Source organism: Anastrepha obliqua, chromosome 1, assembly GCF_027943255.1.
Source record: "Anastrepha obliqua isolate idAnaObli1 chromosome 1, idAnaObli1_1.0, whole genome shotgun sequence".
NCBI lineage: Eukaryota > Metazoa > Arthropoda > Insecta > Diptera > Tephritidae > Anastrepha > Anastrepha obliqua.
In genome coordinates, this window is record NC_072892.1 from 152,565,075 (window position 1) to 152,581,157 (window position 16,083).

The following is a 16,083-nucleotide window of genomic DNA, read 5'->3' on the forward strand; positions in this document are numbered from 1 at the left end:
TTGATGCGGAGTGAAGCTCTTATGTTGGCGATATTTGCGCGTACTTTGAGATACCATGATTTTAAAGTTGCGACCATCGACTCAGAATATCGGTAGCAATATTATATGATTTCCAAACAAGGCGCGTTCATTAAAGGTGTTGGCACTAGATCAACGATTTTTGGACGTTTGCTCGTTGATTACGGCGAATATCGCAGGCGATGGAACAATGAGCTGTATGAGCTTTATGAGGATATGGACATAGCGAAGCGAATGAAGATCCTGCGGCTTCGTTGGCTGGGTCATGTCGTTCGAATGGATATACAATCTCCGGCTCTGAAAGTATTCAATGCGGCACCAGCTGGTGGTAACAGAGAAGGAGTTGACTTCCCTTAGTGTATCCAACTGGCGCCGCTTCGAACGAGAAAGAAACGACTGGCGCGCTTTGTTTAAGTTGGCTAAAATCGCGAAAGCGGTTATCGCGCCAATCAAAAAGAAGAAGAAAAGAAATTAAAGGTGCTTTCCTATTTGAATACATATTCAATTGGTATGTTCCTATTTAAAATAACTACAGATGAGTCACTTCTCACGACGATCTTCGAAAACATCACAAATCGAAAGTGTCATGAAAAGTATGAAAACCTTATTCGATACACACATACATACATATGTGAGTTGATATCTATGAAACTATGAAATTGTTGTTGCTATGTAAAATTTCGTATAGAAGGTATTCTGCTTTACTAATTGTTGTTTATTTTTAATTCAGGCAGCTGTGCTGTTTACGAAAATTATTGTGCTTACCTGCAAAACATACTAACATTTTTAATTTTATTTCATATTAATTAAATTTGCAAGTCAATTAGATGTAATTGTATAGATAATTGTATACATATGTATATACAAGGTGGCGCAAAATTAATCGATTTATAATTTTTGCAATTGGCATCGTATGCCAATCACATTTGAAACTTGCGAACTAGAAAACGGCCGTAACTTCTACTCAAATATGAATGAGACGTTATCAATAAAACGGTCCGCGGATGACATATGGCAAAAATAAATTTTTTGTTTTTTGGTAGGACTGTTATAAGCTTACATGGAAAATTTCAGCGTGATATGTCACATAGTTTGTTTTCTGTGCTACTGTAAACAAGTCAAGCTCGAGTGTGTTCTTCGAATGTAACGATGGAAATTCAAGTTGAACAAAGAATTTGTTTGAAATTTTGTTGGAATAACAATTCCAACAAAATTTCGGCTTCAGACGCCTTAAAAATGTTGCAGACAACCTATAGGGACTCTGCTCTATCGCGTGCGCGTGTTTTCCAGTGGTACAAATCGTTCAAAGAGGGCCGTACATCAACCCAAAAAACCACGCCAAAGTTGCTCAAAAATTAAGGTTATGCTGACTGTTTTTTTCGATTACGAAGGTGTGGTGCACTCGGAGTTCCTTCCGCAAGGCCGATCGGTTAACGCTGAATATTATTTAGACGTTTTAAAGCGTTTGCGCAAGAACATTCGTCTTAAAAGGAAGGAATTGTGGGACAACAAGTCATGGTTCTTGCATCACGATAATGCACCAGCTCACACATCACGTCTTGTTCGCGATTATTTGAACAAAAATAATGTTAATATCGTTCCGCAAGCAACGTATTCGCCTGATATGGCTCCATGTGACTTTTTCCTGTTTCCGAAGCTCAAGTTGCCGCTCCGTGGAAAACATTCATAAAAGAGAATTCGCAGAACACACTCGAGCTTGACTTGTTTACAGTAGCACAGAAAAAAAACTATATGACATATCACGCTGAAATTTGCCATGTAAGCTTATAACAGTCCTACCAAAAAACAAAAAAATTATTTTTGCCATATGTCATCCGCGGACCGTTTTATTGATAACGTCTCGTTCATATTTGAGCAGAAGATAGACAAGCGCGCAAGCAGAGAAGTGCGTAAGCGTCAAAATAAAGATTGCCATCACTTAAAACATTGCGTTTTTTATTTATTAAAAAAAGTTATTCATTAAAATAAGAATTCGATGATTAATTTTGCGCCACCTTGTATTTATTAATTTACATATATGTACATATGTATGTATGTGTGAAAAGGTATCTATGCAAGCATATGAGTTCATTTACAGCAGCTGAATTAATTCAATAAATAATCTTTCCAACAGGTTTGCTCTTTAACCCCGCAACACAAAAACAAAGTCGTCTGTAGCGCGTAATAAAGTTAGGATAGAATGAAATTGGCAATACAACAACAGCAGCAATGGGCGAAACAATCACGTCAGTAATAACTTAACTGGTTTGCTTCCCATCGCCGTGGAATTGAAAAGGTTGGCAGAATTTTGAGTGGGTGTAATGTTAGTTGGAATTTTTTGGCGGTACCAAACACAACTCCCGCATAAACACACAAAATGGGTGTAAATTCGATGGTTTTCGCTTGTGTACTGTTTTTATTGTTCAATTTTTATGCCATAAATGTCGTGAGTGAAATGAATGAAAAATTCTAGCGGTAATAGAATTTAGTTTTATTAATTTTCATTGCCTTTTTTCGTTGCTTAGAATTGCCTCTGCTTGGCCACAGTGCCGCCAACCTGTTTAACAGATGTGAGTTTGTTTTTGTTTCAAATTTGCAAGCAAATCAAATAAATTATTTTAATTGCTCAATAGTTGGAAGACGAAGATGCCAAAGAAATTCTCGATTATGTGCTGAGTAAATACGAAGAAGTTGATATGAAAATCCCCGGCGAGCCATTGGCGTAAGTAAACATGAACTGATTAAGTGAAGTAAATTAGAGAGTAAATATAGAGAATATACAGTGGTCACACAATTTATTCGTACACCCTGCGCAGTACGTAAAAAACTTAAGCTTTGCGCAAACTATTTGCTGTGACAATATATGTCTTTTGGGTCACCGTAAGAATGTTACATTCCTGATGAATTGCCGCAAACAAAACTCTCGTTATTTCAACTCCAAACTCCAACAGGGTTCCAAGGAAAGCTGGCAGACGTAGCAAAATGCTGCAAAACATTTATTCATACACTTTCAGCTCATGATATTGTTGCTGCAAAAGTAACAGTAAAAATAGTTTGTGTTTTTACTAATATTGCTGAAAACGAAATAAGATTGGTTAGCTTTAGTTTTCATCGCCGATTCAGTTTCAGCTGCGCGTAATAGCCGCAAGCCATACATTTCAGATATTAACAGAAAGAAGAGATTTGAGTTCGCCAAACGCTATACGAGGGCTGCCTTTTATATGTCGGGATTAGAGAACAAAAACAAATTTTAATCATTGAAAATCACTTTATTGTTTTTCAAAATATTCTTCATGAAGATCTGTACACTTTGCATGCGTTTGAACCAATTGTCGAAGCACTTTTGCCACTCTGAACGAGGTACCTCCAAAACATGCATTCTGAATGCCGCAACCGCTTCTTCAGGTGTCGAAAAACGTAGACCTCTCAGTTTGTTTTTTACGCACGCGAATGAAAAGAAGTCATTCGGTGCCAAGTCAGGACTATACGGCGGATGACCCATTAATTCGATGTTTTGGGTCCTCAAAAATGCAGTTGTTTGAGCCGATGTGTGAGAGCTCGCATTGTCCTGGTGAAGAGTGATCCGTCTTTGGCGATTGGTTTTCCTAATTTCTTGGAAGACAACTGACAAACAAATGGTTGTGTACCACTCAGAATTTACTGTTCTGCGTAGTTCTAGTGGTACGGTTGCGACATGTCCAGTTTTTCCGAAAAAACAGGCGACCATTTGCTTGGAAGTGCTTCGTGCGCGAACAACTTTTGTTGGATTTGGCTCAACTTGAAACACCCATACAGTCGACTGCTGTTTACTTTCGGGCTCATACGCGTAAATCCATGATTCATCACCTGTCACGATGTCATAGACGTGTTTCGAAGCCCCGCGATCGTATTTTTTGCGCATTTCCTTCGACCAATCGACACGAGTCTTTTCTTGAGCGATTGACAAGTTGTGTGGGATCCAACGCGAACAAATTTTTTTGACAGTCAAATGTTTATGCAATATTGAATGTATGCTGGTCCCACTAATGCCTAAGATTGTCTCAATCTTACGATAGGTCACATGACGATCTTGCAATATCAGTTCGCGCACAGCATCAATGGTTTTCGGAACAACAACTGATTTTGGACGACCTTCACGAAATTCGTCTTGGAGTGAACTACGACCACGATTGAATTCACCATATCATCGATAAACGCTGGTCCTTGATGGAGCTTCATCGCCAAAAAATGAATTAAGTTCATCCATGCAATGTTGCTGAGTTAATCCACGTCGAAAGTTGTAAAAAATAATCGCTCGAAAATGTTCACGATTTAATTCCATTTTTGGACCGAGATGAATCTTTTAAGTTACTATAAACTGCAAACTGCATCGCCTGGTATGTGTTGGTATTACAGGGGCTATGAAAACGTGTTCCACGGATGCACTGGATGTGCTCCTGAACATACCACCGCTTCCAATTCTAATTGAAAGGGAAGCTCGCCCGAGTGCCTTAAGACTAAAAGGTATATCTGAACTTAAAAGTGGGGATATGAAAGGACATTTAAAGATCTTAGAAGACTTCCTACATAGTCCCATTCTTCATAGGGATGATATACTATCACCCAAACCAATACTCCTCAGGAACTTCCAAGTTATAATCAATGAACGAACAGACTGGAGAACTAACTCTATCACTTTCAAACCTGGCTTCCAGCTATGGCCAAGCGGCTTTAAAAGCCCTTCTATCAACAACCATCACCTCTAAATTGGTAAACGATTGCCTAAACCTTCTCAACACTTTAGGAAACCTCAACACAGTAACACTATGTTGGATTCCGGGATATGAAGGGCATGAGGGAAATGAAATGGCTGACGACCTTGCAAAACAAGGAGCAAATATGCAACTTACTGGTCCTGAGCCTTTCTGTGGACTGACAAAAGGCCACATTAATGAATTCCTTAGGAAATGGGAGGAAAGAAAACTTGCCACACACTGGCTAAACTGTGCCGGTCAGCGTCAAGCCAAACTATTCCTAAGTCCTAACAAAGGAATATCTGACAAACTTCTCTCACTAAACAGAGTAGATCTGCGTCTTTTAACCGGATACCTTACAGGTCACTGCAGCCGAGGTACCATCTAAACAATATTGGTCTATCCGAGACCAATGTTTGCCGCTTTTGCGAAATGGACATGGAAAGCTCAGAACATGTGCTTTGTGAATGTCCTGCGTTGGGCAGACAAAGACTCCACCACCTTGGTGGTATCGTAGTATCTCCATGCAATCTTTGGAACAACAAACCCAAAACTGTGCTAAAATTTCTAAAAAGCCTAAAACTCTAGGGTTACAAAATAGGCCTTTCACAATAGATCAGCTCTGGTCGCAGTGCGTAATGGCCTTCTAATAATAATACTGTAAACAACACAAATAGCGCTGGTATTTCAAAACGTTCTGAGTACGTAAAAGCCAAAAAATGTCAAACTTTGCGATACAGCTGTCAGTTGCCAGATTGCAACACCAGGGTTGCCAAATCCCGACATATAAAAGGCACCCCTCGTATAAATGAGCTAGATTCTGTTTAGGAAAACGTCATATTCAGTGATGAGTCGAAGTTTAATGTTTTCGGAGCAGATGGCCCGCCAAAGGTGAATGAAAAAATCTTATTCCTACCGTCAAACAAATAGGAGGAAATGCAGTGGTTTGGGGGTGCATAGCTGCATCTGGAGTAGGAAAAATGGTTTGTATGGATGATAAAATGGGCAAACATCTGTATTTAAACATTTTAAAGAATAATTTGCATGATAGTGTTGTTAAACTTGGATTGGATGCTAAAGGGTGCTTGTTTCAACAAGACAACGACTCAAAACACTCATTTCATCTCATGCAAGAATGGCTTATTTACCACTGCAAGCAGCTTAAAACTCCTCCTCAATCACCGGATCTGAACCCAATTGAGCATGCCTGGGAGCTCTTAGAAAGGAGAAACAGCAAGCAAAAAATAATATCAAAGGCGTCATTAAAGACAGCTTAAGTGTTGCAGCTAATGAAACCAAGGTATTGGTATTGGCGGCAGCCGTAGCCGAATGGGTTGGTGCGTGATTACCATTCGGAATTCACAGAGAGAACGTTGGTTCGAATCTCGGTGAAAGCAAAATTAATAAACACATTTTTCTAATAGCGGTCGCCTCTCGGCAGGCAATGGCAAACCTCCGAGTATATTTTTGCCATGAAAAAGCTCCTCATAAAAATATCTGCCGTTCGGAGTCGGCTTGAAACTGTAGGTCCCTCCATTTGTGGAACAACATCAAGACGCACACCACAAATAGGAGGAGGAGCTCGGCCAAACAGCCAAAAATGGTGTAGGCGCCAATTATATATTGGTAAAAAATATGCATCGACGTAAGGAAGCAGTTATTAAAGCTAAAAGCGGCCCAAAAAAGTACTGAATACTTGTTTTTTCTATTATTATTTTTGAATAAAATACTCGTTATATGGCTATGCATGAATAACATTTTTGCGTAAAATTGCGTCTTATTTTTTATTGCCTTATCTAATTCCAGCAATGAATTTGGAAGTTTTTGTTCCTAAAATATTGAATTAATATGTTATTTTTACGAATATATTAAATGTTTGTTTTTGTTTTTGTATAAATCGTGCTAAGTATCAGATACATCCGTTTATAAATTGTGAGTGTACGAATAAATTGTGTGCATACTGTAAATATTATTTATACACTTTCATGCATATTTATAATACACTGTGCTAAATATCTAAGCCAGGTGACCTGCTTGTCGAAGCGAGAACTCACTTGGACGAACCACTCGTCCATTGACCCACTCGTCCATTGCGTTACCACTGTTAGTGAGTAAAAGGGAGAAAGAGACAAATTAAAGGATATGGCAGAAGGAGTTATATTTGGGGATTAAGGAGAAGATCCTCGCTTGCGCAAGGATGATAGATACCCGGTTTGCTCGTTAGGTTGTGGGAAACATTTTTTTGAGGGGAACTTTGTATTTTACGCCATTCGTTTTGTGCTTCACAAAATTTAGCTTTAGCTTCGAGAAACACAAAACGTATGACGTCGGCATATCTGTCGAATTCGCTCAGAGTCGAATAACGGTCTGCTAGGCAGACTTTCACCATGACGGTTGCGTTAATTGCTTCATACTGCTGATTATACGAGGGGTGCTTTGTATATGTCGGGATTTGGCAACCCTGGTGTTGCAATCTGGCAACTGACAGCTGTATCGCAAAGTTTAACATTTTTTGGCTTTTACGTACTCAGAACGTTTTGAAATACCAGCGCTATTTGTGTTGTTTACAGTAACTTAAAATATTCATCTCGGTCCAAAGTGGAATTAAATCGTGAACATTTTCGTGCGATTATTTTTTACAACTTTCGACGTGGATTAACTCAGCAATTTTGCATGGATGAACTTAATTCATTTTTTGGCGATAAAGCTCCATCAAGGACCAGTGTTTGTCGATGGTATGGTGAATTCAATCGTGGTCGTAGTTCACTCCAAGACGAATTTCGTGAAGGTCGTCCAAAATCAGTTGTTGTTCCGAAAACCATTGATGCTGTGCGCGAACTGATATTGCAAGATCGTCATGTGACCTATCGTAAGATTGAGACAATCTTAGGCATTAGTGGGACCAGCATACATTCAATATTGCATAAACATTTGACTGTCAAAAAAATTTGTTCGCGTTGGATCCCACACAACTTGTCAATCGCTCAAGAAAAGACTCGTGTCGATTGGTCGAAGGAAATGCGCAAAAAATACGATCGCGGGGCTTCGAAACACGTCTATGATATCGTGACAGGTGATGAATCATGGATTTACGCGTATGAGCCCGAAAGTAAACAGCACTCGACTGTATGGGTGTTTCAAGTTGAGCCAAATCCAACAAAAGTTGTTCGCGCACGAAGCACTTCCAAGCAAATGGTCGCCTGTTTTTTCGGAAAAACTAGACATGTCGCAACCGTACCACTAGAACAACGCAGAACAGTACACAACAAGATACATACAAGATGGCGCTTTCCGAATTCGCTGCAACGACAAGTACCGAGAATATGCAAACAAAAGAAAGGGGAATTACTTGTTTGTGAAGAGGAAGAGTAGAGGAAAGCAATAGAAACTGCCAAACACAGAAATTGTACACCCACACACACACGGCGCAAAAACTCAAAACTGCCTTTGGAGGTATTTTTATATTGTAATTCGTGCTTTAACAATTTAACACGCGGCACTTCATATTTACAAACAAGTAATTTCACTTCGTTTTGTTTGTTTCGATTCGTGTTATTAAGTAACCTGACGTCACGGTTGCTAAAACCGCGGAACATTAAGCGACGGTTTTCGGAAGGCACCACCTTCTGTATTCAGCAGCAGAATAATGTCCGCTCATTTCACACGGTAACACATTAATATAAGCGGAGAATTTGTTAAAATTTTGGGGTATCACCAACCCAATCTAATTTTTTTTTTTCAAACAAACCTTTGTCTGACCCTGGCTGCGTCAGCTAATCAACTGATTCTTTCAAATTCATTCAAAGCCAGTTAACGGGTAAACCTTCTTCTTTTCACCATATAAATCAGGTTTAGTAAAAATGTGAAAGCCAAAATATCTGAAACTCAGCACGGCGAGAGCAGGGCAGCTGAAGAGTAGATGCTGAGATGATTCCATGAGAAAGCTGTTGCAGAAAGAACTAGAAGCATTATCCCGCCTCATCGTGTGGTTACATATCGGACAATGTTCATATGTGTTAGACACCCACAAAGTTCGAGAGCTGCGGCTTTATTATCCTTAGAAGTTCCCTCGAGCGCTCCCGATCTACCCGTGAGCATGTTCCTGCGCTAATCCAACGCTCGCTGAGTTGACGCGAGGTCCATCTCTCCAGCTCGACCTTTTTTTGTATCGAAGAAAACACCCAGAGCCGTTAGCAAAAAAAGAAAGAAATTGTAAAGAATCAATGCTATATTTGAGCAGGTTAAAACTTGGACTTTATTATAACAAAATTCTATGGACTATAATCTTGCATACTCCAAGTATGCCTTTAAAGTATAGTAGATATATTTCTCAGTTATAAGAAATTGCTATTGGTAAAAGAGAGATAGAATATCACACCGACAAGGGGAAACTATCAGAACTTTCCTATGGCTAGAACGAAAATTTGAAGTTTAATGGGGATAGTGATGATGATAATATGAGTGCTTATTAAGCACGGTCGATTTGTGGGGAGGCAAAAAAATCGCCCATTGCTCTGTGAAAATCATATTCTAGGGATCAAAATAAGAAACTTTGTCGAAGGAACCATACCTCTAAAACGAATTCTGATGTCCCCCAATTTGGGTCGAACTTTTTTGTTTCTTTTCTCATGTAAAGGCCAAAAATGGTGATATTTTGAAATTGGGGAACATCAGAAATCGTTTTAGAGGTATGGTTCCTTCGGCAAAGTTTCTTATTTTGATCCCTAGAATACGATTTTCACAGAGCAATGAGCGATTTTTAAATCGACCCGCCCTAGTGCTTATATATGTATATGTTTGTGGACGTATGCAATTGGATGTTTGTGCCTCAATCACGCAAAATCTACTGAAGAGAATTGACTGAATTTAAGACAAATAGTTAAGGGTCTGAATTAAAAAAAAAAATAGGTATAGAGAGTTGCCACCTGTTCAAAAAAAATGTATAAGATTAATCAAATATTACAATACAGGTGTCAGAAAATAGAAGGGTTAAAAGAGCGTAATTTCGAAATATTTCTGAGGAGCGTTGCCACCTGTTTGAAAAATTAAGTTCAAGTAAAATCAATAAAGCAAATGAAATATAACCATATCGATGCCACAAGAATGAGGTTTGAAAAATCTCAATTTTGAAAATATATCTGAAGAGCGTTGCCCCCTGTTTTAAAAAATTAAATGCAATAAAATAACTAATTAATAATAAATAATTCAAATAATACAGTTTGGCTGTATACTGAAAGATATTTAAGAGGACTTATTTTAGGAAATGTTTTTGAATATGGTTGCCATCTGTTGGAAAGAATTGGTTCAATTTAATAAATAAGTTAGCAGAAATACTATACTACTATATGGATGCTTTTACTTAATATTTCTAGCAAGCAATACTAATTGCGCAATTGAAGAATGTTCAGATTTATATTATACAAAGGGTCTTTCAAAATGACACCTAGATGTCAGTAGCGAAAAATTCGTAGATGGTACCGGCTTTGGTAGTCTAGCGTAAGTGTACTAGCCATCCCAGAGGTTATGGGTTCGAATCCAAATTTACCTACTTTCCCTGTTTCTAAAAAAAAAATCTCATTTCTCAAACCAAAAAAAACTTGTCTTCTCCATCCTCTACATCCTTATTCCCGCACAATAGTCAAGTAAGCAAAAAACAAAGAAAAAACACGCCGTTACACAAATCATCAAGTGACGCCAGCAAGAGGAAGCGGGCAGCCGCGGTAATAGCGTAGACACACCAAATTTAGCGAAGCCCTCAACCATCTTTGCGATCCTTCTGACAGAAAAAAGTGAAACGCAGATGGCGCTCCAAGCAATAAGAAGGCGTTGTGCCTAAGCAACGACAGGTGGGCATTCCCACTATTTAGGACTGGTAGTGTCAGGCTAATAACCTACCCTGTAAGAAATAAAATAGATTAATGAAACCAACGCAAAACTGAGTCTTGCCGAGACCCTATGCTCCCGAGAGGAGTGAACAACGGGGGAAAAAATCTTTTTTTTATGTCATCTTTGACATTTGCCAAGTAGACAGATTCCCAATTTGACACAATAGAACAACGTAGTAAAATCATTGAAGCTTTCTATGAAGATGGTCGATCTGTAAGAACATCATTTGGCCAAATTTGTAATCTTTGTGTGGGAAATGCCCGAAATTGCTCGAATGAGTCGACAATTCAAAGGTTGGTGAACAAATTTCAAGATTGGTTCTGTCGAAGATAGGAAAAAGACTGGATATCTCAATGTTTTCAACAATTAGGCATTCATGAATCGACTGTTCCTCAGATTTTACCACAATACTCATGGTGAGCATTTAATTGATGCCATTTTTCACTTATAATGAAAGAGAGAATCCAACTTTGTACATATTTTATTTTTAAACAACATATGGGTGCATCTTTTGAAAAACCGCAACAAAGTTCTCGTTGTTTTTTTTTATGAAAATACAACTTTATTCTGAAGAAATGGTTAGAAGTGAATAATCGCTCGTCACTACTTTTTCCCATCTTTCTGGTAGATGTCGTATACCGTCGCGGTATAACTGGCTATCCACAGATCAAGCAATTTTTTGATGTCTTCATATGAATAGAACTGCTGGTCAGCTAGACCATGTGCCATCGATCGGAACTGGTGATAATCGGACGGTGCAATATCTGGAGAATAGGGCGGGTGGGGTAGGATTTTCAGGATTTCAGTGTTTCCAGGTAGGTTTTATCGGGTTTGGCAACGTGAGGCCGAGCATTGTCATGCTGTAGAGTCACTTTTTCATGCATCTCCGCGTATTGCGGCCGTTTCTCGGGCAATGCTCGGCTCAATCGCATCTATTGAAGTCGATACCGATCCCCAGTGAAGGGTTCGCTTGGTTTTATCAGTTCATAATAAATAACACCAACTTGGTCCCCACAAATACATAGCGGCCGAGGTGACGACGTAGAAACCTGATCGGGCGGTCCCCATGACTCTCTTTGGATTGCTGTAATGAATTCATTTTTCTCACCCGTCACGATGCGATGAAGAAAGCATTTCCTTTTTTGCCGCCGGAGCAGTTGTTCACAGGCAAAAAAACGACGTTCGACATCCCTTGGTTTTAACCCACAAGGAACCCAAGTCTCCTGTTTCTGGTTCATTCCCAAAGCATGCAATCGCTTGGAAATGGATTGGCGGGTAACTCCTAATATTGACTTGCGTTTGACGTGGATCCTCATTGAGCAATGCCTCCAACTCAGCGTCTTCGAAGGTTTTCGGCCTTCCTTCACGCGGACGGTCGTTAATATTAAAATCACCGTCTTTGAAGCAACGGAACCAATCTCGGCACGTTGTGTCACTTAAAGCAGCATCTCCATAAACTTTTGGTAGCTCTCGATGCGTTTCAGCCGCCGTTTTTTTCGAATGAAAGAGGAAAATCAACACTTCCCACAAATGACGATTATTCGGCACAAAATCAGACATTTTCACAAAACCAAAAGTATATGACACCAAAAGGAAATCACTAATGTGTCGAAGCAGATTGTTTACCATATGTCTAGGCTTGGTTGATGGCCCTTAGGTTATGTTAAAATCGACTAGCACACACTGCTGGCGGCATCTATTGACAAACAGCGGGAACTTAGTTGCGCACCTAATATTTATTTCAGTTTTATTTCATTGATTTCTATTTCTTTTTTTTATTCAATTTCCGTGTTTTTTAAATTTAACTCTTTTTCTACGAAACTATAATTGGAAATATAAAACACATTGAACATAAGACACTCGAATCGGAAGTAAGTGTAGATGGTGTAGTGAGAATTTTGTATAGCAGAAATATCAATTTAAGTGGAATTATTATAAAAAAAATGTATTATTTTACTGAAATTTCATGATTTGGTGAAAACATTCTTACCCTAGTATTTTTCTAGCGTCCATGGCAAACGTATATCGCACAGAGGCACTGAAGAATTCCACATCGGTTTTCATTATGTAGACAACACTCCAGGGGATGTAATACAGAATTGCGTTTTTGTTATTGTACACACACCAAACGCATGCGAGACTATAAGTACGGTGTGCAACACATTTTTATCCGCCACACCACGCCCACTTCTGGAACGCGAAGTCCTAACGGTTTGCGAAGATGGGGAAGAGCAAACAAGACCACGAGAAGAGACGGAAACAGAAGCGGCTCAAAAACGATGAAAAGTGAAAGAATAATTTGAAATAAAATTTGAGCCGAACTGGGCTACAAACAACTATTTAAAGAAAAATTTATTTATATGTATGTATATGTTTTAAATAAATTGCAGTAAGTACATAGTTCCTACTGTGAAAAAGAAAACGAAGGCCCTAACTACATACATTCCCATCTTGTAAGGCGTCTTGCATACATTTTTTTTTTGAAGTTTCGACCCCAGGTCTGCAAATGATACCCATTTTTAAAAATACTTTGCAGAAAATCTTGGTCAATATCACGGGATTAGAAAGCGATTCCAGTCAACCACACCCTTATCAACACTTTCAATAGTCGAGTAGGAGCCAAAAATAGATTTCTTCAATTTCGGGGCAAAGTAAAGCGTTTTTCAGTAAGAGCGCTTCAACTTTTTTTTTTAATAAAACACAAACGGTTTGACTTTTTTAACTAATTTTTTTTTTTATTATTGAGTTTGAACAGATACCAATTAGAGCACAATATTATAAGAAATTGCTTTTAAATAGTCCAATACTCTGTTTTCTCTTCTATAATTATCGTAGGAAGCTGTGATCGCTTGGATTCTGCTTTGAAGCTGATACCATTTCTTCTTTGGTGCAGCTCTTACCGATCTCCCTAAACTTAACTCCGCAATAGCACACTCTGTATCGGCTTGCTCTTTTTGTATTTCTGTCAGAAGGGAGTACAAATCTGGGTGGTGTTTTCCCACTACTATCGCGAATCGGTTATGCCACCCCTCGCTGACGTTGTTCGTTCTGCAAGCTCCTTGGAGAGCTTGGAACCATTTATGCGTCAATTATTTAAAAATATTCGGTAAATTAGTTATTCGGGAAATTGGTTTTCGGGAAAATGGATTCGGGAAACTGGCATTCGGGAAAATGGCATTCGGGATTTTGGTTATTCGGAATTTTAGACATTCGGGCCAGCGGCATTCGGGAAATTCGATTCGGGAAAATGACCGGATACCGTTTGACATATACATTTAAGTATAAAATTCGATTTCTTTTGCATGACCCCCGCGTGCACGTTTTACGAAGTCCAATCGTTGAACCCAATTTTCGACCACTCTTTTGCATAAATCGGCCGAAATTCCAGCAATTTCGCGTTCAATATTGGCTCTGAGCTCACAAATCGTCGCCGGCTTGTTACTGTAGACCAATGACTTCACATAACCCCAAAGAAAATAGTCTAGAGGCGTCAAATCACACGAGCGCGGCGGCCATTCGACTGGTCCATTCCTGGAAATAATGCGCTCATCGAACTTACTCTTCAACAAATCAATTGTAGCGTGTGCTGTGTGGCTTGTGGCCCCGTCCTGTTGAAACCACATGTCGTCTAAGTCCATACCATTCAATTGCGGCCAAAAATAATCGTTTATCATGTCGCGGTATCGATTTCCATTCACAGTAACGTGGCGATCGTTCTCGTCAACGAAAAAATATGGGCCAATTACGCCGCCGGCATGTAAACCGCACCAAACAGTGATTTTTTCGGGATGCAACGGTGCCTCATGAATCACGTGTGGATTGCTTTCTGCCCAGTAACGCATATTTTGCTTATTGACAAAGCCATTGAGCCAAAAGTGAGCTTCATCACTGAAGATGATTTTTTGGAAAAAAGTAGTCTTAAAGTAGCAGCAACAGAACGATTATTTTCATAAAAAATTTGCACGATTTGTAATCGTTGCTCAAGTGTGTAGCGTTCCATGATGAAATGTATACTAATGAAGTTTACAAATGACAAGCGAAAAATAAAAAATATTGCGTCGTTCGCCCTCCCTATTGGAAAAAAGTTGAAGCGCACCTATTGAAAAACGCTATACAAGGTGAAGTCAAAACTAAACAAGACTGGCATCAAAAAAAAGGTTTTTGATGGCGCCATCTTTTTGATGAGTTAGTGCGTTGGAACTTACATCCCTAACTGACTTCCAGTGAAAGCTTGGTGACTTTCGGTTGAGTGGAAGCGAAGTTATTGCGTCTAAAGTGTCACTGTGTTTGTGTCATTGGTACAAAAATGAGTTTCGGACAAAGAGCTAATATCAAATTGTGTTTTGAAATCGGTAAAACGTTGACCGAAACATTTGAATTGATGAACAAAGTTCATGGCGATGATCGTCTATCTCGTGCCAGAGTTCATGAATGGTTTACACGTTTCAGAGATGGTTGTGAGGACATAAATGACAATGAATATACCGGCCGCCCAAAATTAGTAATCACCAATTTCGACGGAGCTAATTGTTCGTAAATTTATCAAAAATGAACCGAAATCATGGTTGAAATTCATGGGATCGGAGTTGAATATCTCCAAAACATGATTTATCACATTTTAACTGATCATTTGGGCTTACGATAGGTCTTCTGGGGAATTCACTTAGAACCGTAAAAACAAATGAGCATCGACTTGATTTTTGACTCTTCGAAACGCGATTTTTTGATTGTGGGCAGTCTAAGGCCTTCCATTCGGCACTTTGACGCTTAGTTTCAGGTTCATGTTTCATCACCAGCTACAATGTTTTAAAGGAAATTCTCGTCTTTTCCCACCTCTTTAGTGAGATCTTTCGAATGTTGAATTCTGAGCAATTTTTGGTCCTCAGTTAACTTGTGCGGAATGAAACGTGCCGAAATGATCAGTTAAAATGCGATAAATTGATGTTTTGGAGATATTCAACTCCGATTCGATTAATTTCAACCGTGATTTCGGTTCATTTTTTCATAACTTTGTGAATGATTTGGAGTTGGAACGATGGAGTTTTCTGTGGTTACTGATTTTGGGCGGTCCGTATGTTCATTGTCATTTATGCCCTCACAACCGTCTCTGAAACGTGTAAACCACTCATGAACTCTCGCACGAGATAGACAATCATCGCCATAAACTTTTTGCATCAATTCAAATGTTTTGGTAAACGTTTTACTGATTTTAAAACAAATTTTGATATTAGCTCTTTGTTTGGAACTCATTTTTGTACCGGTGACACAAACATACTGACACTTTAGACGCAATAGCTTCGCTTCCACTGGCCGAATGTCACCAAGCTTTCACTGGAAGCCAGCTAGGGATGTAACTTCCAACGCAATAGCTCGTTAAAAATTTGGCGCCATCAAAAACACTTATGACGCGAGTCCTATTTATTTTGGACTTCACTTTGTATATTTA

The 16,083-nt window shown here is 39.1% G+C and overlaps 1 protein-coding gene across 1 annotated transcript; it reads left to right on the plus strand.

Moving 5' to 3' along the window:
- Window positions 1-2,152: 2,152 nt before the first annotated feature.
- On the plus strand, window positions 2,153-12,976 carry LOC129237165 (uncharacterized). Its single transcript, XM_054872082.1, has 4 exons — window positions 2,153-2,464; window positions 2,544-2,588; window positions 2,652-2,740; window positions 12,644-12,976. The coding sequence occupies exons 1-4, from the start codon at window positions 2,396-2,398 to the stop codon at window positions 12,918-12,920; spliced, it is 480 nt and encodes a 159-aa protein (XP_054728057.1). The 5' UTR covers window positions 2,153-2,395; the 3' UTR covers window positions 12,921-12,976.
- The last annotated feature ends 3,107 nt before the right edge of the window (window positions 12,977-16,083 follow it).